This window comes from Talpa occidentalis, unplaced genomic scaffold, assembly GCF_014898055.3.
Source record: "Talpa occidentalis isolate TD23 unplaced genomic scaffold, MPIMG_talOcc4v2.1 talOcc4.8, whole genome shotgun sequence".
NCBI lineage: Eukaryota > Metazoa > Chordata > Mammalia > Eulipotyphla > Talpidae > Talpa > Talpa occidentalis.
Genome location: NW_023605194.1, coordinates 26,785,898 through 26,801,329, shown reverse-complemented (window position 1 = coordinate 26,801,329; position 15,432 = coordinate 26,785,898). Strand labels below are relative to the sequence as shown.

At 36.3% G+C, this 15,432-nt stretch overlaps 1 protein-coding gene across 1 annotated transcript in view; it reads left to right on the top strand.

Moving 5' to 3' along the window:
* Positions 1-15,432, top strand: part of BTAF1 (B-TFIID TATA-box binding protein associated factor 1) — an 80,940-nt gene that overhangs the window by 48,960 nt on the left and 16,548 nt on the right. Inside the window, exons 16-24 of the mRNA XM_037497556.1 lie at positions 796-945; positions 1,788-1,930; positions 2,276-2,450; positions 3,908-4,111; positions 6,638-7,064; positions 7,976-8,166; positions 11,049-11,202; positions 11,881-11,990; positions 13,301-13,502. Of these exons, the coding sequence (XP_037353453.1) occupies positions 796-945; positions 1,788-1,930; positions 2,276-2,450; positions 3,908-4,111; positions 6,638-7,064; positions 7,976-8,166; positions 11,049-11,202; positions 11,881-11,990; positions 13,301-13,502 (1,756 nt within the window). The remainder of the gene's footprint in view (positions 1-795; positions 946-1,787; positions 1,931-2,275; positions 2,451-3,907; positions 4,112-6,637; positions 7,065-7,975; positions 8,167-11,048; positions 11,203-11,880; positions 11,991-13,300; positions 13,503-15,432) is intronic.

Here is a 15,432-nt window from a genome sequence, read left to right as displayed (position 1 = left end):
ATTTTTATTATTATAATTAGTGTTTTTCCTGATCCCTTATTTGGGTTTTCTAAATTCTTGCTGTGAGTGAGACCATCCGGTATTTTTCTTTTTCTTTCTGGCTTATTTCACTGAGCATGATTCCTTCCAGCTCTATCCATGTTCCTGCCAATGGCATGAGTTTATTTTTGTTGATTGCTGAGTAATATTCCATTGTGTATATGTACCACATCTTGATACAGTCATCTATTTTTGGGCATTTGGGTTGTTTCCATAGCTTACCTATTGTAAATAGTGCTGTAATAAAAATAGGGGTGCAGGTGCCCTTTTGAATTAATGTTTTTGTGTCCTTTGGTTAGATACCTAGGAGTTAGCTTGGAGATTTTAACCCCTGTGCCACCAGAGAGGCCCCCCTGGTGCAATTATATCTTCAAGTATATATTGAATATAGGACTTCTTTCACATCAAGCTGATATATATAAGGGATTTCAGTGACTTATAACTATTTTTTGATGGGTATCTTTTGATTTTGATTTTTGATTTTGATGACTGTTTTTTATGGCTGTCTTTTATTTTAAATGATTTTCATAAAATACTGCAGAAAATTCTTTGTATATCTTTTTTTAAACTATGTTTTGTATTCTTTAGTATAGAAATCTACCTCGAAAAGTAGTATTTAAAAATAAGCCTCTATATTGACTTGTAAAATTATCTCTGTACTATTTCCTACTTAATTTTTTCAATTCAGTATTCCAAAAATAAGTATTAGGTCTTACTAGGAAAATTTCATTTTCATGTTACCCTTTCACTCTGTAGGTTTGGATGGAATTATTAAGCAAGGCTTCAGTTCAGTATGTGGTAGCAGCTGCTTGTCCATGGATGGGTGCTTGGCTTTGTTTAATGATGCAGCCTTCTCATTTACCTATTGATTTAAATATGTTGCTGGAAGTAAAAACTAGAGCAAAGGTAAGTATAGAGAAAGACAGTGTATTTGTTCAGTCATAATTATTAATGCAGGAGGGAGGTACATGGGATATGGGCACAGCGTGGTTTGGTGGAAGATGAAAAATATATATAAAATAAAAATGAATTCTTTCCTTTCCAATAGCAAAAGAAATGATTTACTATTAGAGGCTTTGGCTAGAGTAATCAGAAAAGAAAATGATTAAATTAATGCTTTTTTTAATTGTTGAAAATTTCCAACAGTAAATAGCAAATACATGCTAAACCTTCACTTTGATTCTTCCTCTAAGAAAATTAATGTTTTTTGTCAAAAGTATTAAAGGAGAGATTATAGTCTATTATACCATATATAGTATTTTCCGTAATGATTTCTGTAATACTACATTATGTTTACAGTTTTGAGATCAAATGTAAAGTGTCATTGGGTTCTTAAAAAGAATAATACAGTAACCATGTAAGAAGTCTATTGCTTTATTACAAGTGTGATTTCATTAATTTAACATGAGAAGTTTTTTTTTAAATTAGGACCTTGACAAAATGCATGGTTATTTTTATCTGTTAAAATTTTATGAAAGGACAGTGGACTGTGGTGGAAGACTATGGGTGCTTTGGTGGTGGGAGAGGTATGGTGACCATACTGAGAGGAGAAATCCTACAGTGTCAAAAAATTAACAAAGGGGTAAGAAAATGATACCTACTGAAAAGAGGCTGAATGCCCCCCCAATTTTTTAGTGTGAAAAGAACAGTATTTTAGTAGAATATAACAATGAGAATATTTTCAGTGTTGCACTTTAACTTTTAATGATTAATCTTTAATTATTGGTTTTTTTCATCTTTCCCTCTAGGAAAAAACAGGTGGTAAGGTGCGCCAAGGCCAAAGCCAGAGTAAAGAAGTACTTCAGGAATATATTGCAGGTGCAGACACCATCATGGAAGACCCTGCTACCAGAGATTTTGTGGTTATGAGGGCCAGAATTATGGCTGCCAAGTGAGTAGACATAATTTCAGAAGTCATTTAACCATAAGATTCTGTATTATATCTGTCAATGTATCCTATATATCAATATATAGTTATAGAATAAGAAAAATTGAAGCATAAGAAAACATTCAAAATTTGGGGGGAAGCTTTAAAACGGGGGGTGGGGAGGTGGTGTGTGTGTGTGTGTTGGTGTGTGTGTACACACACACATAAGTGTACAATCCCCTCCCCTGAGGGTTTCTACGTTTTTTAACAAAAACATGTTAACGTCTTCCTTGGGAAAAATTATTGCTTCAATAGGGGAAACTTACTTCAAGTGATTTCTGTAGTTACTTCTTTTTTTCTCCCTCTTAGGTTGTTAGGAGCACTTTGTTGCTGTATTTGTGACCCAGGTGTAAATGTGGTAACCCAAGAAATTAAACCAGCTGAATCCCTTGGCCAATTACTGCTCTTCCATTTGAACTCCAAATCTGCCTTACAGAGAATTAGTGTTACTTTGGTAATCTGTGAATGGGCTGCTTTACAAAAGGTAAGATTTTGCCCCCAAAATAATGAAGACAAATTAATTAAACTAATTTCCATTAGCTGTCAGGATTATTTTCATTATAGTTGACAAACAGAAAGGTGAAACTTTTTTCTGTATGAAACTCTAACAGTTATAGAAAGGTATTCCAAAATGCATTGAAAGATTGTTTCTCTCCTATTGGTCTTTAACCTTAGACTTTCTTAGCACCTCCAGTCTTGAACCTGAGACTACTAGCAATTTCTGTACTTAGTATTTGCTCTTGATCCTGCAATTACTAACAAATGTCCCCATTAAAAAACATTTAAATGGAAGCAGTCCAGAAACTTTTGGTCATTCATTCCTCTGTATCTCTCTTTCACTAGAAAGTATAAAAATTAAGAGGCTTTGAGTATTAGCGATCCATTTGTATGAGTGGTAGCAAGGGCAGAATTTTTGGTCACAGGAAGAATAAAATTTCCATATTTAAACCAAATCTTCATGTTTCCAAATAAGCCTTGCAGCATTTTTAATCTTTAATTTCTAGTAAGATATATGATTTTGTATAAGACTTGCTTCTGTAAATCAAAAAAACTTCCTGCTGGCTTTGTTTATTCCATTGACTGGAATTCTGGAAATTTAACTGTCTGCACTTGCTGTGAGAGTTGTTACTGCCTCTTAGCAGTTTGTCAAAACTGTGTCTAAAAGTAATTGAGCCATGCTCTGTTGCAACTGAAACCGCCCCACCTTTGCCTCTGGAAAGAAGCAAGGCTCATCTGTTTTTAGGCAGGACTCGGTGTACTGGAGAGGCAGTGATGATGTGTTTTTGTGCCTCTCAGACTCAGCAGCAAGTGTTGACAGTTCGGTTTCTGGACCCTCACAGAGCTTCTCTGGATTTACTCTGTGAAGCCCAGGCTGATCACCCAGATCCCACAGAACCCCTCATGGCTCACCACTGAGGCCATTCCCCCTCTGGTTGGGGCAGGCAACAACCAGAGAGAGTGGGAAGGGTTAGTTAAATTTGGGGGCAGGTAAGTAGCTTTTAAATTATATATCCATTTCTACAGTATGGCATGTGAAAGCTGTGGGCTCAACTGTTAAGAAATCTAATGAGTTTTTAAATAACATTTTTAGTGCATGCTAAGTGTTCTTTTCTGACTGATTTCTTTTTACAGTTACATATTTTAAAATCTGCTATATATATAAACATGGAATAAGTTCAGAGTAAAGTAAAAGTAATTAGGTGGAAAATTTAATGGAATGTAATAGTTCCATGTGCATGTTCTGTAGTCATTCATATTAAAATTTTAGAGTAGTTTGAGTGTGATATCTTTTCTCTGTGCAACTAACTATGTTGTTTGGATATAACAACATAGATTCAAAATCAGTAGGAATTTAACTTGGCAGTTTGCAAGTGAAGATTTATGCATCTTTCAAATTATGTTTTTATATTTGCTCTGAATATTTGTTGTCTTATGTTTTAGGAGTGTAGAACTGTTACCCTAGCTGTGCAGCCACGTTTACTTGATATCCTTTCAGAACATTTATATTATGATGAAATTGCCGTTCCATTCACACGAATGCAGAATGAATGTAAACAGCTTATTTCATCATTAACTGATGCACATGTTGAAGTTGGTAACAGAGTAAACAACAACGTTTTTACAATAGATCAAGCTAATGACCTGGTAAGTAAAGAATTTTAAATAGAGCATGAAATAAAGACTAGAAATTTGTCATGTTTTGTTTACCATACAAACAGTAATTTTTTGAAACTGTGGCTTAGTAGCCTATCATCCCTACCCTTTAGAAAGATTATTTTATTGTATTGGCTTTTCTTGAAGTAGGAGAATGAGGAAGGGTTGTTTTGTTTTTTGTTTTTAAATCTTAGCGTCTGACAAACCAATGCACCTTTGTTAGAAAATGTTTTTCCTTTTTTTTTTTTTTTGGTTATTTGTCTTATGATTGGCAGTGTATAGGAAAAATTAGTTCTGTAAGTTCCTGAGTATTTTTCTCTCCCCTCCCCACTTATGATAATATTCAAACATAGAGAAAACGTACAAGGATTAAACATTGAGCACTCAGTATATCCCCCAGCTAGAACCTTCAGTGAACATTCTACTAAATTTGTTTTATCACATCTATCTACACTTCTATTAGCCATCAGCCCTTCATATTTTTTTGGTGCATTTCAAAGCTGCAAATATCAGTATATTTCAGTATGTATATGTCATTAACTCAAATTCAATATTTGTTTTGCATTTTTAAAATAAAATTTATATATGACATCTCATGTCATAACAGCTATATAATTTTTATGTATAATTATATATGATATTAATATAGTTATATAATTTTGAGACACATCTTCACATCTCTTTGTGTACTTCATGCTTCACTCACCTTCTACCAAAGCTTTAGGAAGTGCACAGATCTTCAGTGGACCATTTGATAAATTTAAACAGATGCACATATCTATGAAACCCAAATCCTTATCAAAATACAGGCAATGGCATTACCACTTGCCTGTCAGTCCCTGCCTTTCCACACCCTCTTCTAATGTTTCCTCTATATAGATTACTTTTGCCTGTTCTAGAGCTTTGTATAAGTGAAAATGATATATTCTGTGATGTTTGGTATAAGAATTTTTCATCATGTTTCTGAAAGTAACCCATGCTGTCATAGCTATCAATAATTCATTCTTTTTTATTGTTGAATTTTAGACCTTAAATAAGTATACCACAATTAGTTTAAGCCTCTTTTCTATTGATGAACACTTGGGCTGTTCCTAGTTATTGGCTGCTATAAACAAAAGTGCACTAAACATTTATTTTTTATTTTTTATTTTTAAAGATTTATTTATTTATACAAGCACTGGGTACAGTCAGAAGCATGGGAGGGTGAGAGAATTCACCAGAGCCAGAACGGGGAACACAGTTGGCAGACTGACGAAATACACTGCTGAGGGGTGCAGCGGGTGCAGCAGGAGAGGTCTGCGTGCCATGTGGGACCCTCGCCGGGGATCGAACCGGCACTGCAGAGGCTGCGGGCAGATTCGCAGCCCAGTGCTCAACCGCTGCGCCCAGGGGAGGCCCAGCATTTTTTTTTAAAGATTTATTTATGCATACAAGAGCTGGGGTACAGGCCAGAGATGCGGGGGTAGGAGGGTGAGAGGATCCACCAGAGACAGAATGGGGAACAGAACAGACTGAAAAACACTGCAGAGAGGAGCAGCAGGTGAGACAGGAGAGGTCTGCTTTGCCATGTGGATTGCTCCCTGGCCGGCCGGGGATCGAACTCGTGCTGCAGAGGCTGTGGATTGCTTCATAATGCAGTGCTTAACCCCTTGCACTACCAGGGAGGCCCCCACTAAACATTTTTATACAAGATCTTAAAGGCATATATTTTCATTTCTTTTGGGTGAATACAACAGAGTGAAATTGTTGGTTTGTAGGGTAGGTGTTTATTTGTTTTATAAAAAATTGTGGACCTTTCCCCAAAGTTACTGTATCAGTTGCCCAACTCTGAATATAATAAAAACTATTAAATTGTATACCTTAAATGAAAACAGTTATAGTATGTTGATTATATCCCAGTAAAATTGTTTTTAAAAATAAATTAAACAGTCTTTTAAAGTAATATGATACAACAGTCTTAAAGCTTTAGGTAGCTCTAGGCAATTAAAGATTGAATTAGTTACTTGCACCATTTTTTTCACATTTGCTTTCTGCCATCCCCAAATTACCTGGACATTTTATCACTAGATGGGAAGTCAGAGAAAGAATAAAAGTAATCCAATTAGCAACACTGAGCCACTTTGCAACAGGTACCCTATACATTTTTGAGTTAAGAATATTATTACCTAAAGGAAGTTCATGAATTTTGGTATTATAAGAGTTTATATTTGCTAGTAGCTTCTCATTTCACAAAAGTACATGTGGGTGTTGAGGTTGGTTTTCTCTCAAACATATTAGACATATTTAAAGAATACATAATTTTGTTCTCAAGAACAAAAGAAAGAATATAATGCTAATGTTAAATAACGTCAGATTAAAATAAAGTTTAGTTGGGAGGTTTAAGACATTTCGTTTTCTAAATACTAAACATTACTAGATATTGTGAAACTTAAAACTAAGAGCTAGCTGTCCTTTAGGAGTTCATAGACTATTTGGGGTTGATGTGATTAATGATTTTTAATTTCTCTTTTTTAATAGGTCACTACTGTTTTTCATGAAGTCACATCATCTTTTGATTTAAATCCACAAGTGTTGCAGCAGTTAGATGGTAAACGGCAACAGGTCCAAATGACAGTTACAGAGACCAACCAGGAGTGGCAAGTGTTGCAGTTGAGAGTGCATACTTTTGCTGCATGTGCAGTTGTGAGCTTACAACAACTTCCAGAGAAATTAAACCCTATCATAAAACCATTAATGGAGACAATTAAAAAAGAAGAGAATACACTAGTGCAAAACTATGCAGCTCAGTGCATAGCAAAACTCCTGCAACAGTGTACAACAAGGACACCTTGTCCCAATTCAAAAATTGTTAAGAATCTCTGTAGCTCACTTTGTGTGGACCCCTATCTAACTCCTTGTGTCACATGTCCAGTACCAACACAAAGTGGCCAGGAAAACTCTAAAGGTATATATCTATATCTAAACCTTCGTTTGGAGTAGAGAAAAACCTCTTAAATTTGTTTAAAATTTATGAGTCAGGTATTAACCCTTACCTTCCCTTTCAAGACTATTATAGAGTCTAGAAAACTTAATTGTATCAAATGTTATTGAATGGAAATACTGCCCATAAAACTAGTTTCTTAAATTTATTGCATGCCATTAGATAAGTGAACTCTATTATCTTTACCAAATAATGTGTAATTAGCATTTTTATTTTCATCTGGGGAATTTATATGGAAAATAAGAATTGCTCTTTGTCTCAAGGATCAGCGTTTCTTCATGTGCCTTAGTCTTCTATGATTTTTTTGTTAATGAGATTTTGGAAAAACAAATTATTCAAAATGTAATAAATGTTCAACTTTGGCACAATATATATTAAGAAAAATGTGAATGAAGAAGAGGACAGACATTTTGCATATCAGCATCTTAAAAATGTAATAGGGTGATTCCCCACCCCGACTACCATAATGCTATGTGAACCTGCAGTATTTTGCAGTGGTCATTGTTTCTTAATTCATGGTAACTATGGACATTTATTTTTTAAGAGAGAATTTATATTCTACAATGTTTCTTTTTATATCTAGACATTTATTAAAAATATTAATATACTTAAGTCATAGTCATTCTTGCATATAATTTTTCTTGTTAATATAATGCTACATTTTTTAATATATTAAGGATAATCATAACTAACAAATTTAATGTTATAAATTATCAAATATTTTGTTGACATTTCATCATCTAAAGAAAATGTCATTGTCCTATAAAAATTGAGGCTTAAAGGACAGTTTTAAAATATGTTGTATCTCTTTTAAAACAGGAAGATTTGGTCATCTATATTATGCTTCAAAGTTATTTAACTTTTTTCCTTATTAGGATCTAACTCTGAAAAAGATGGAATGCACCATACTGTCACCAAACACAGAGGTATAATTACACTCTATAGGCATCAGAAAGCTGCTTTTGCTATAACAAGTAGGCGAGGTCCTACTCCTAAAGCAGTGAAAGCTCAAATAGCAGATCTTCCTGCTGGAAGTAGTGGAAGTATCCTTGTTGAACTTGATGAGGTAAATAGTTTTTTTGTTTGTATACTTTGATTTTTAAACACGTATCTTACAGATGGAATTAAGATGTCTTATCAGTTCTCAAATTGTATTTTTATATGTATTTTTTAAAGATTTATTTATTTATGCGTACAAGAGCTGGGGTACAGGCCAGAGATGCTGGGGGTGAAAGGATTCACCAGAGACAGAATAGAGAATAATAGAACAGGAAGACTGACTGAAGTACACTGCTGAGGGGAGCAGCAGACAAGTCAGGAGAGGTCTGCTGTGCCATGTGGGTTGCTCCCTGGCTGGCTGGGGATTGAATTTGTGCTGCAGAGGCTGCGGATTGCTTCATAGTGCAGTGCTTAACCCCTTGCGCCACCATGGAGCCCGTTTTATATATATATATATATATTTTTTTTTTTTTTTTTTCCCCAAAAGACTTATCTATTTATGCATACAAGAGCTGGGGTTCTGCTGTGCCATGTGGGTTGCTCCCTGGCCAGCCGGGAATCGAACTTATGCTGGAGTGGCTGCGGAGAGCTTCATAGGTTGCATCTTAACACTTGCGCCACCAGGGAGGCCCCCCCCTTTTATATTTTTCAAATGAAAGAACTGGAATTTGATAATAGCCTTTTGGATTACTCTAGATACACGATCCAGAAAAATTGCAGACGTCTTCAGATTTCTCATGCCTGTTAAAACTTTTACCCACTTACTTTTGATTATCTCCGTAGGCAAGAAATACTCTTGATAGTGGGAACCTAAGTTATTCATAAATATAAACTAATCCGGGCCTCCCCGGTGGCACAGCGGTTGAGTGCAGGGTTGCGAAGTTGGCCGCAGCCTCTGCAGCGCCAGTTCGATCCCCGGCCACCGCAGGAGGGTCCCACATGGCGCGCAGACCTCTCCTGCTGCCCGCTGCTCCCCTCAGCAGTGTACTTCGGTCCTTCTGCCTGCTCTGCTCCCTGCTCTGGCTCTGGTGAATTCTCTCACCCTCCCACGCTTCTGACTGTACCCAGTGCTTGTATAAATAAATAAATAAATCTTTAAAAAAAAAAAAAGATGCTTATATAAAAAAATATATATAAACTAATCCATTCCGGTAGCAGTATCTTCAGAGATGTTAAGTAACAGTGAAAGCTAACATTTTCAAATACTGTCAATGTCAGAAATTCCTCTTGCTCTTCAGAGGATAAGTTTATAAGTGTCAAATAATTGTTGTTCACAGGCTTTTAGTCAACCTTTTATAAGTATGTAATACGGGCCTCCCTGGTGGCGCAAGAGGTTAAGCACAGCACTATGAAGCTATCCGCAGCCTCTGCAGCACGAGTTCGATACCCAGCTGGCCAGGAAGGAACCCACATGGCGCAGCAGACCTCCTGTTTCACCTACTGCTCCCTTCAGCAGTGTATTTCAATCAGTCTGCCTGTTCTGCTCCCCGCTCTGTCTCTGATGAATCCTCTCACCCTCCCGCACATCTGGCCCATACCTTGATTCTTGTATGCATAAATAAAATACATAAATCTTTAAAAAAAAAAACCAAAGATCAAAGGCAGGAAGTGGCCATGATTACATGGTGGGAGAGCAAAGAAAGAAATGTACTTGGTCAGAGGGTTGGGAGCCAAATAAGGTGAGGCTCAAAAGAGCTATGAGGATTGAAGAAAGTTGTCTTTTTTTCCCCTCTAGTTAACAGGGAGGTGACCCACATGGTGCAGCAGACCTCTCCTGTCTCGCCAGCAGCTCCCCTCGGCAGTGTACTTCAGTTATTATGCCTGTTCCGCTCCCCACTCTGTTTCTGGTGAATCCACTCACCCCCTGCACCTCTGACCTGTACCCCAGTTCTTGTATCATTAATAAATAAATCTTTAAAAAAAATAGAAAAATAAAAGTGTGTGATATGAAGTGGGGATCTAAATTTATTTCCTCATATTATATGGCCACCTCTCCCACTATTAATTCCTTTCCTTCCTTATAATGGTATGTATCTCTTTAATATATCATGCTTCATATATGTGAGAATCTATTTGGGCTTTTTTTCTGTTGTTTTAATTTGTTCCACAGTACAATCTTCATTAAAAATGATAAGAAAAAGTGGTTATTAAAAATCTTACAACTACATTATTACAATGGAATGAATGCTTTAGGTAGCTTTTTGGTTGCAAGACATAGGAACTTACCAGAGATCAGCAGGTAAATTATGAATCCTAAAAGACATGTTTAATGTATTTCTGTAACAAAGAGGCCTATTTTAAGGTTCTTTTATTTAAATTTAGGTATATTTTTTCAAGAATACTTTGAATGAAGACTTTTTCACTAAAGATATTCTCTTTTTTTTTTTTTTGAAGATTTATTTTTATTTATGTGTACAAGAACTGGGGTGCAGGCCAGAGATGTGGGGTGGGGGTGAGAGGATTTACCAGAGACAGAGTGGGGAGCAGAACAGGCAGATCTACTGAAATACACTGCTGAAGGGAGCAGCATATAAGACAGGAGAGGTTAGCTCCCTAGCCAGGGATCAAACTCATGCCACAGTTGCTGGCGATAGCTTGATAGTGCTGAGACTTTAACCCCTGCGCCACCAGGGAGGCCCGCATTCTCATTATTTTAATAAGAGGTCTGTGATTTTGATATTTATACCTCTGGTTTGCATAGAGTTTCCTTTACTTATATAATCTTATATATTTATATATGTTATTTTATGTAAAAATATAAGTTGAGGTTTAAATGCCCATGTAAACTTCATTTTGAACAATATCTATACTGTGATAAATATGTCCAGTACTTAATTGGCTAATGGTAATACTGTAAGTTCTTAGATGGTGACTTTTAAATTCTCTTATAATTTCAAATGCATTATACTTTTTCATGAAATTCTATTTTCAACTAACATTTAATTTTAGGCCCAGAAACCTTACCTGGTACAACGGAGAGGAGCTGAATTTGCCTTGACTACTATAGTGAAACATTTCGGTGGTGAAATGGCAGTGCAGTTGCCACATCTCTGGGATGCTATGGTTGGTCCACTGAGGAATACAATTGACATAAATAATTTTGGTGTGTACATATTTTTCTGAGGTTTTTTTTCCCCCCTTGCTCTCTTCTGATTTGGATTTTTAACAATTTCAATGTATGTCCATCACAAATGTCCTTATAAAGCTGATAAATTTTAAAAACTGACTGTTGGTAAAAACAATTTCATATCATTTTGTATATTTCTCACTTTTTCCCCCCTAAGAGTTTATTTGTATATACAAAAATTGGGGTACAGGCCAGAGGTGTGGGGGTGAGAAGATTTACCAGAGACGTAGTGGGGAACAAAACAGGCAGATTGACTGAAATACACTGAGGGAGCAGCGGGCGTGTCAGAAGAGGTCTGCTGCACCATATAGGTCACCTCCCTGGCCGGGGATCGAACTCATGCTCAGTGGCTATGGATAGCTTCATAGTGCTACGTCTTAACCCCTTGCACCACCAGGGAGGCCCTTCACTTTTTTTCTATTACATATTTAGAAAGAGACACTTGAACTGGATTATTATGTTAAACATCTTTAGTTGCTTTAACTACATTACATTGGTACTTAAATTAAGGGCATAGGCATTTAATATTATATTAAAAAGTAAAATAAATTCTCTCTTGATGGCTGGGGAGGTATACTAAAACTTTTTGTGGACTTCAGATCTTGAAAAACTATTTGTAAGGTAATATGAACTTAAAACAATGTATTTTAATAGATGGAAAGTCCCTCCTTGAAAAGGGAGATGGGCCTGCCCAAGAATTGGTGAATTCTCTGCAAGTTTTTGAAATAGCAGCAGCTTCAATGGATTCTGTGCTTCATCCCTCGGTAACTATTGCAAATGTAGTTTTTATCAAGTGGTCTTATTAAAAGTTTTAAGGCTAGGAAAATGTAACTATAATGTAATCTCTAATAATTCCATTTTCTTTTGTATAGTGTAAATAGATTTTTTCCTTACTAACAGTGCTATTGTGGGCTTTGAGGCAGAACTGGTGCATGAATGAGAGCAGTCACTTCTGGGAGCTTACAATACGGGGTAGTGGGAATGGGTCTCTAACATAGAAACTGGGTATAAATAGGAAAGAAAGCTGCAGCACTATTCATCTGTGCCATCTTAATATAGATCCAAGAAAGGTCATATAGCCTCTTTCTAAGATAAGTCTAAAGATAGAAGGAAGTTACCTGTCTAAGATGAAGCTAGTCACTGGCAAAGATAGAATGTTTGTACTTTTTGACTGTTGAAATATTTCTTACAAAAATTTGGAACAGAGGAAGAAAGAAGATAGACTAGATAATTCTCTAGCTTTTCCGTAAAAGAATGTATTATTGTTTCCATTTAACTGCAATGGGGAGTTCTCTGATTTATAGCTTTGTGAAGTAATACAGCTCTGATTATTCATAACTAACATAAAAGGGAGACTCTACAGAAGAATAGGAAAGAATGAACTTTTCCTGTTTATATAGTAATAAAGTGTGTCCTTTTGTTAAAATATTGCTGATTCATCATTAGGAAAGAAAAAAAATCCATCCATAAGCTCTTATCCTCTATGATCCACAAATGCACACAGTTGAAGCTGTAAGGGTAGATTGTTGAGTAGGTAGCTGGCTCTCATCAACATTAATCTTGGCATTCCATCCAGCAGACCTTTAATAATGGCATATGTGCTGTTTGTGACCATAATGACTGTGGTAAATTTACCAAAGTATGGTATTTGAAACAAAATCAGGAGCACTCAACTTAGTGAATAAAAAGTATGTACCTAAAGTGCTACCGAACTTGAAGGGGGCTGGTGATGTTTGGTGTCATTTTCCTAACTCCTGTAGAAGAATCTTGTAAGCATCTTTTGATGTGTTCCCTATTAATTTTGGAAAGAATTGAGTTCCTAATGCCTGAGAGAGAGTATTAAACAGGGTTCTGCACCTCTATTTTCTTTCTGAAGGAATTATAATGCCTTAGTTTGGGTTTAGATTGATTTTATTGAGAATGTTTTAATAATGTCTTAAGGTAATTGTAGTGTTCTTGAATTTAGAGTTACTTTGAAAATTGAAAACCTCTAAGTATAGGCTATTGTAGTTATATTTTCAACAGTTGATTTCCCTAATGAATATTCTAATTGTCTTAAATGTTTTATTTGTAGTTGGTACAACATTTGCCTCATCTTTATATGTGCCTTCAGTACCCCAGCACCGCAGTGAGGCACATGGCTGCTCGTTGTGTAGGCGTTATGAGCAAAATAGCTACCATGGAAACAATGAATATTTTTTTGGAGAAGGTTCTTCCATGGCTGGGAGCAATTGATGATAATATCAAACAAGAGGGTGCAATTGAAGCACTTGCCTGTATCCTTTTTTTATTTTGGCTATTCAGAAATTATATTCATTTTTATTTAAAGATGTCTAAAATAAAATCCATTTATTCAAATAGGCACATAAATAACCTGTCTTGTCCCTGAAAGAAAACTTTGTACATTTTATTTTGAAGTGTTTTTATATTACATTAGAAGTACATTACGTACGTGTTTATGTTTTATTAAAATTCTCACACTGGAAGTTTAAAGATTTTATATTACATTAGAAACAATTATGTATGTTTATATTTCATTAAGATTTTCACACAAAAAGTTTAAAGAATTGCTATTTTAAGAGATTTTTTCATAAGGTAAAAATAATTCTGTAAATTTAGTAACTGATCCATTTGGTTTATAATCATTTTATGAACCAGATAATATGTATGTAATCCTTACAACCATATTTCCAAAGTTCATTGGTGAAAGATAAATGCACTAAACAAGTAAAAATATTCAGGCAAGCTCTTTGCTAAGTAATAGTATGGCACCCACTGATGTTCTTTTCATTTGAAAATTATTCCACAGATCAAGAAAGATGGAGATTAAATCAGTAGAAACTGTGGTTCAGAAATACTGAATATTTTAGGAGGACTGATCTCTGGGTCTGCTGTGTCCAATTTCTGACAGTCAAGATCCTGGTGGGAAATTTGGAATTAATCTTTGAGTAACACTGAGTTGTATTCCATTGCTTGCAATGTAACTCACTTTATCTTGGTATTGCAGTTCTAGAAATTTATAGGAATTTATCAAAGAATATTATTAGTTGGGCTGTCTTTGGGCCAGAGGGGTGGTAGAACTTTTTTTTTTTGAAGATTTATTTATTTATGCATACAAGCTGGGGTACAAGCCAGAGATGCGGGGGGTGAGAGGATCCACCAGAGACAGAGCGGGGAACAGAACAGGCAGACTGACTGAAATACACTGCTGAGGGAGCAAGGCAGGAGAGGTCTGCCTTGCCATGTGGGTTTCTCCTTGGCCGGCTGAGGATTGAACTCATGCTGCAGAGGCTGTGGATTGCTTCATAGTGCAGTGCTTAACCCCTTGTGCCACCAGGGAGGCCCGGGTGGTAGAACTTTTAATAACTGAAAACCAGACTCTTCATCAGACTACTCCTCATGGAACTGGAAGAGTGTTGCAGTTTCTGTATGCAAAGGAACTTAGATTGTGATATGAAAAATATCTTACTGATGTCTACCTTTTTAGAAAGGACATTTTTGAATTGGACATTTAGAATTGGACATTTTTGTTTAGATTAAAAAATATGTAATTTGAAAAAAAAAGTCATTAGTCAGATTCCTGAAGTTTTCCTGAGATGAAAACATCATTTAATGTTCTTAATCAAGAGAAAATTACAGGGCCTCCCGGGTGGCTTAGTGGTTGAGTGCTGGGTTGTGAAGCTGCCCGCAGCCTCTACAGCACCGGTTTGATCCCTGGCCGCCCTGCGAGGGTCCCACATGGCGAGCAGACCTCTCCTGCCACCCACTGCTCCCCTCAGCAGTGTACTTCGTCAGTCTGCTCTGCTCTCCCCCCTGGCTCTGCTGAATTCTCTCACCCTCCCATGCTTTTGACTGTACCTAGTGCTTGTATAAATAAACAAATAAATATTAAAAAAAAAAACTTTAAAAAAAAAAAAGAAAATTACATAATGTTATAAAGGAGCAATAGTGTGCACATGCTTTTTTTTTTTTTTTTTAAAAGATTTATTTATTTACACAAGCACTGGGTACAGTCAGAAGTGCGGGAGGGTGAGAGAATTCACCAGAGCGGGGAGCAGAGCAGGCAGAAGGACCGAAGTACACTGCTGAGGGGAGCAGCGGGCGGCAGGAAAGGTCTGCACGCCATGCGGGACCCTCCTCCGGTGGCCGGGGAGCAGCCTGGGATCGAACCGGTGCTGCAGAGGCTGCGGACAGCTTGGCAACCCA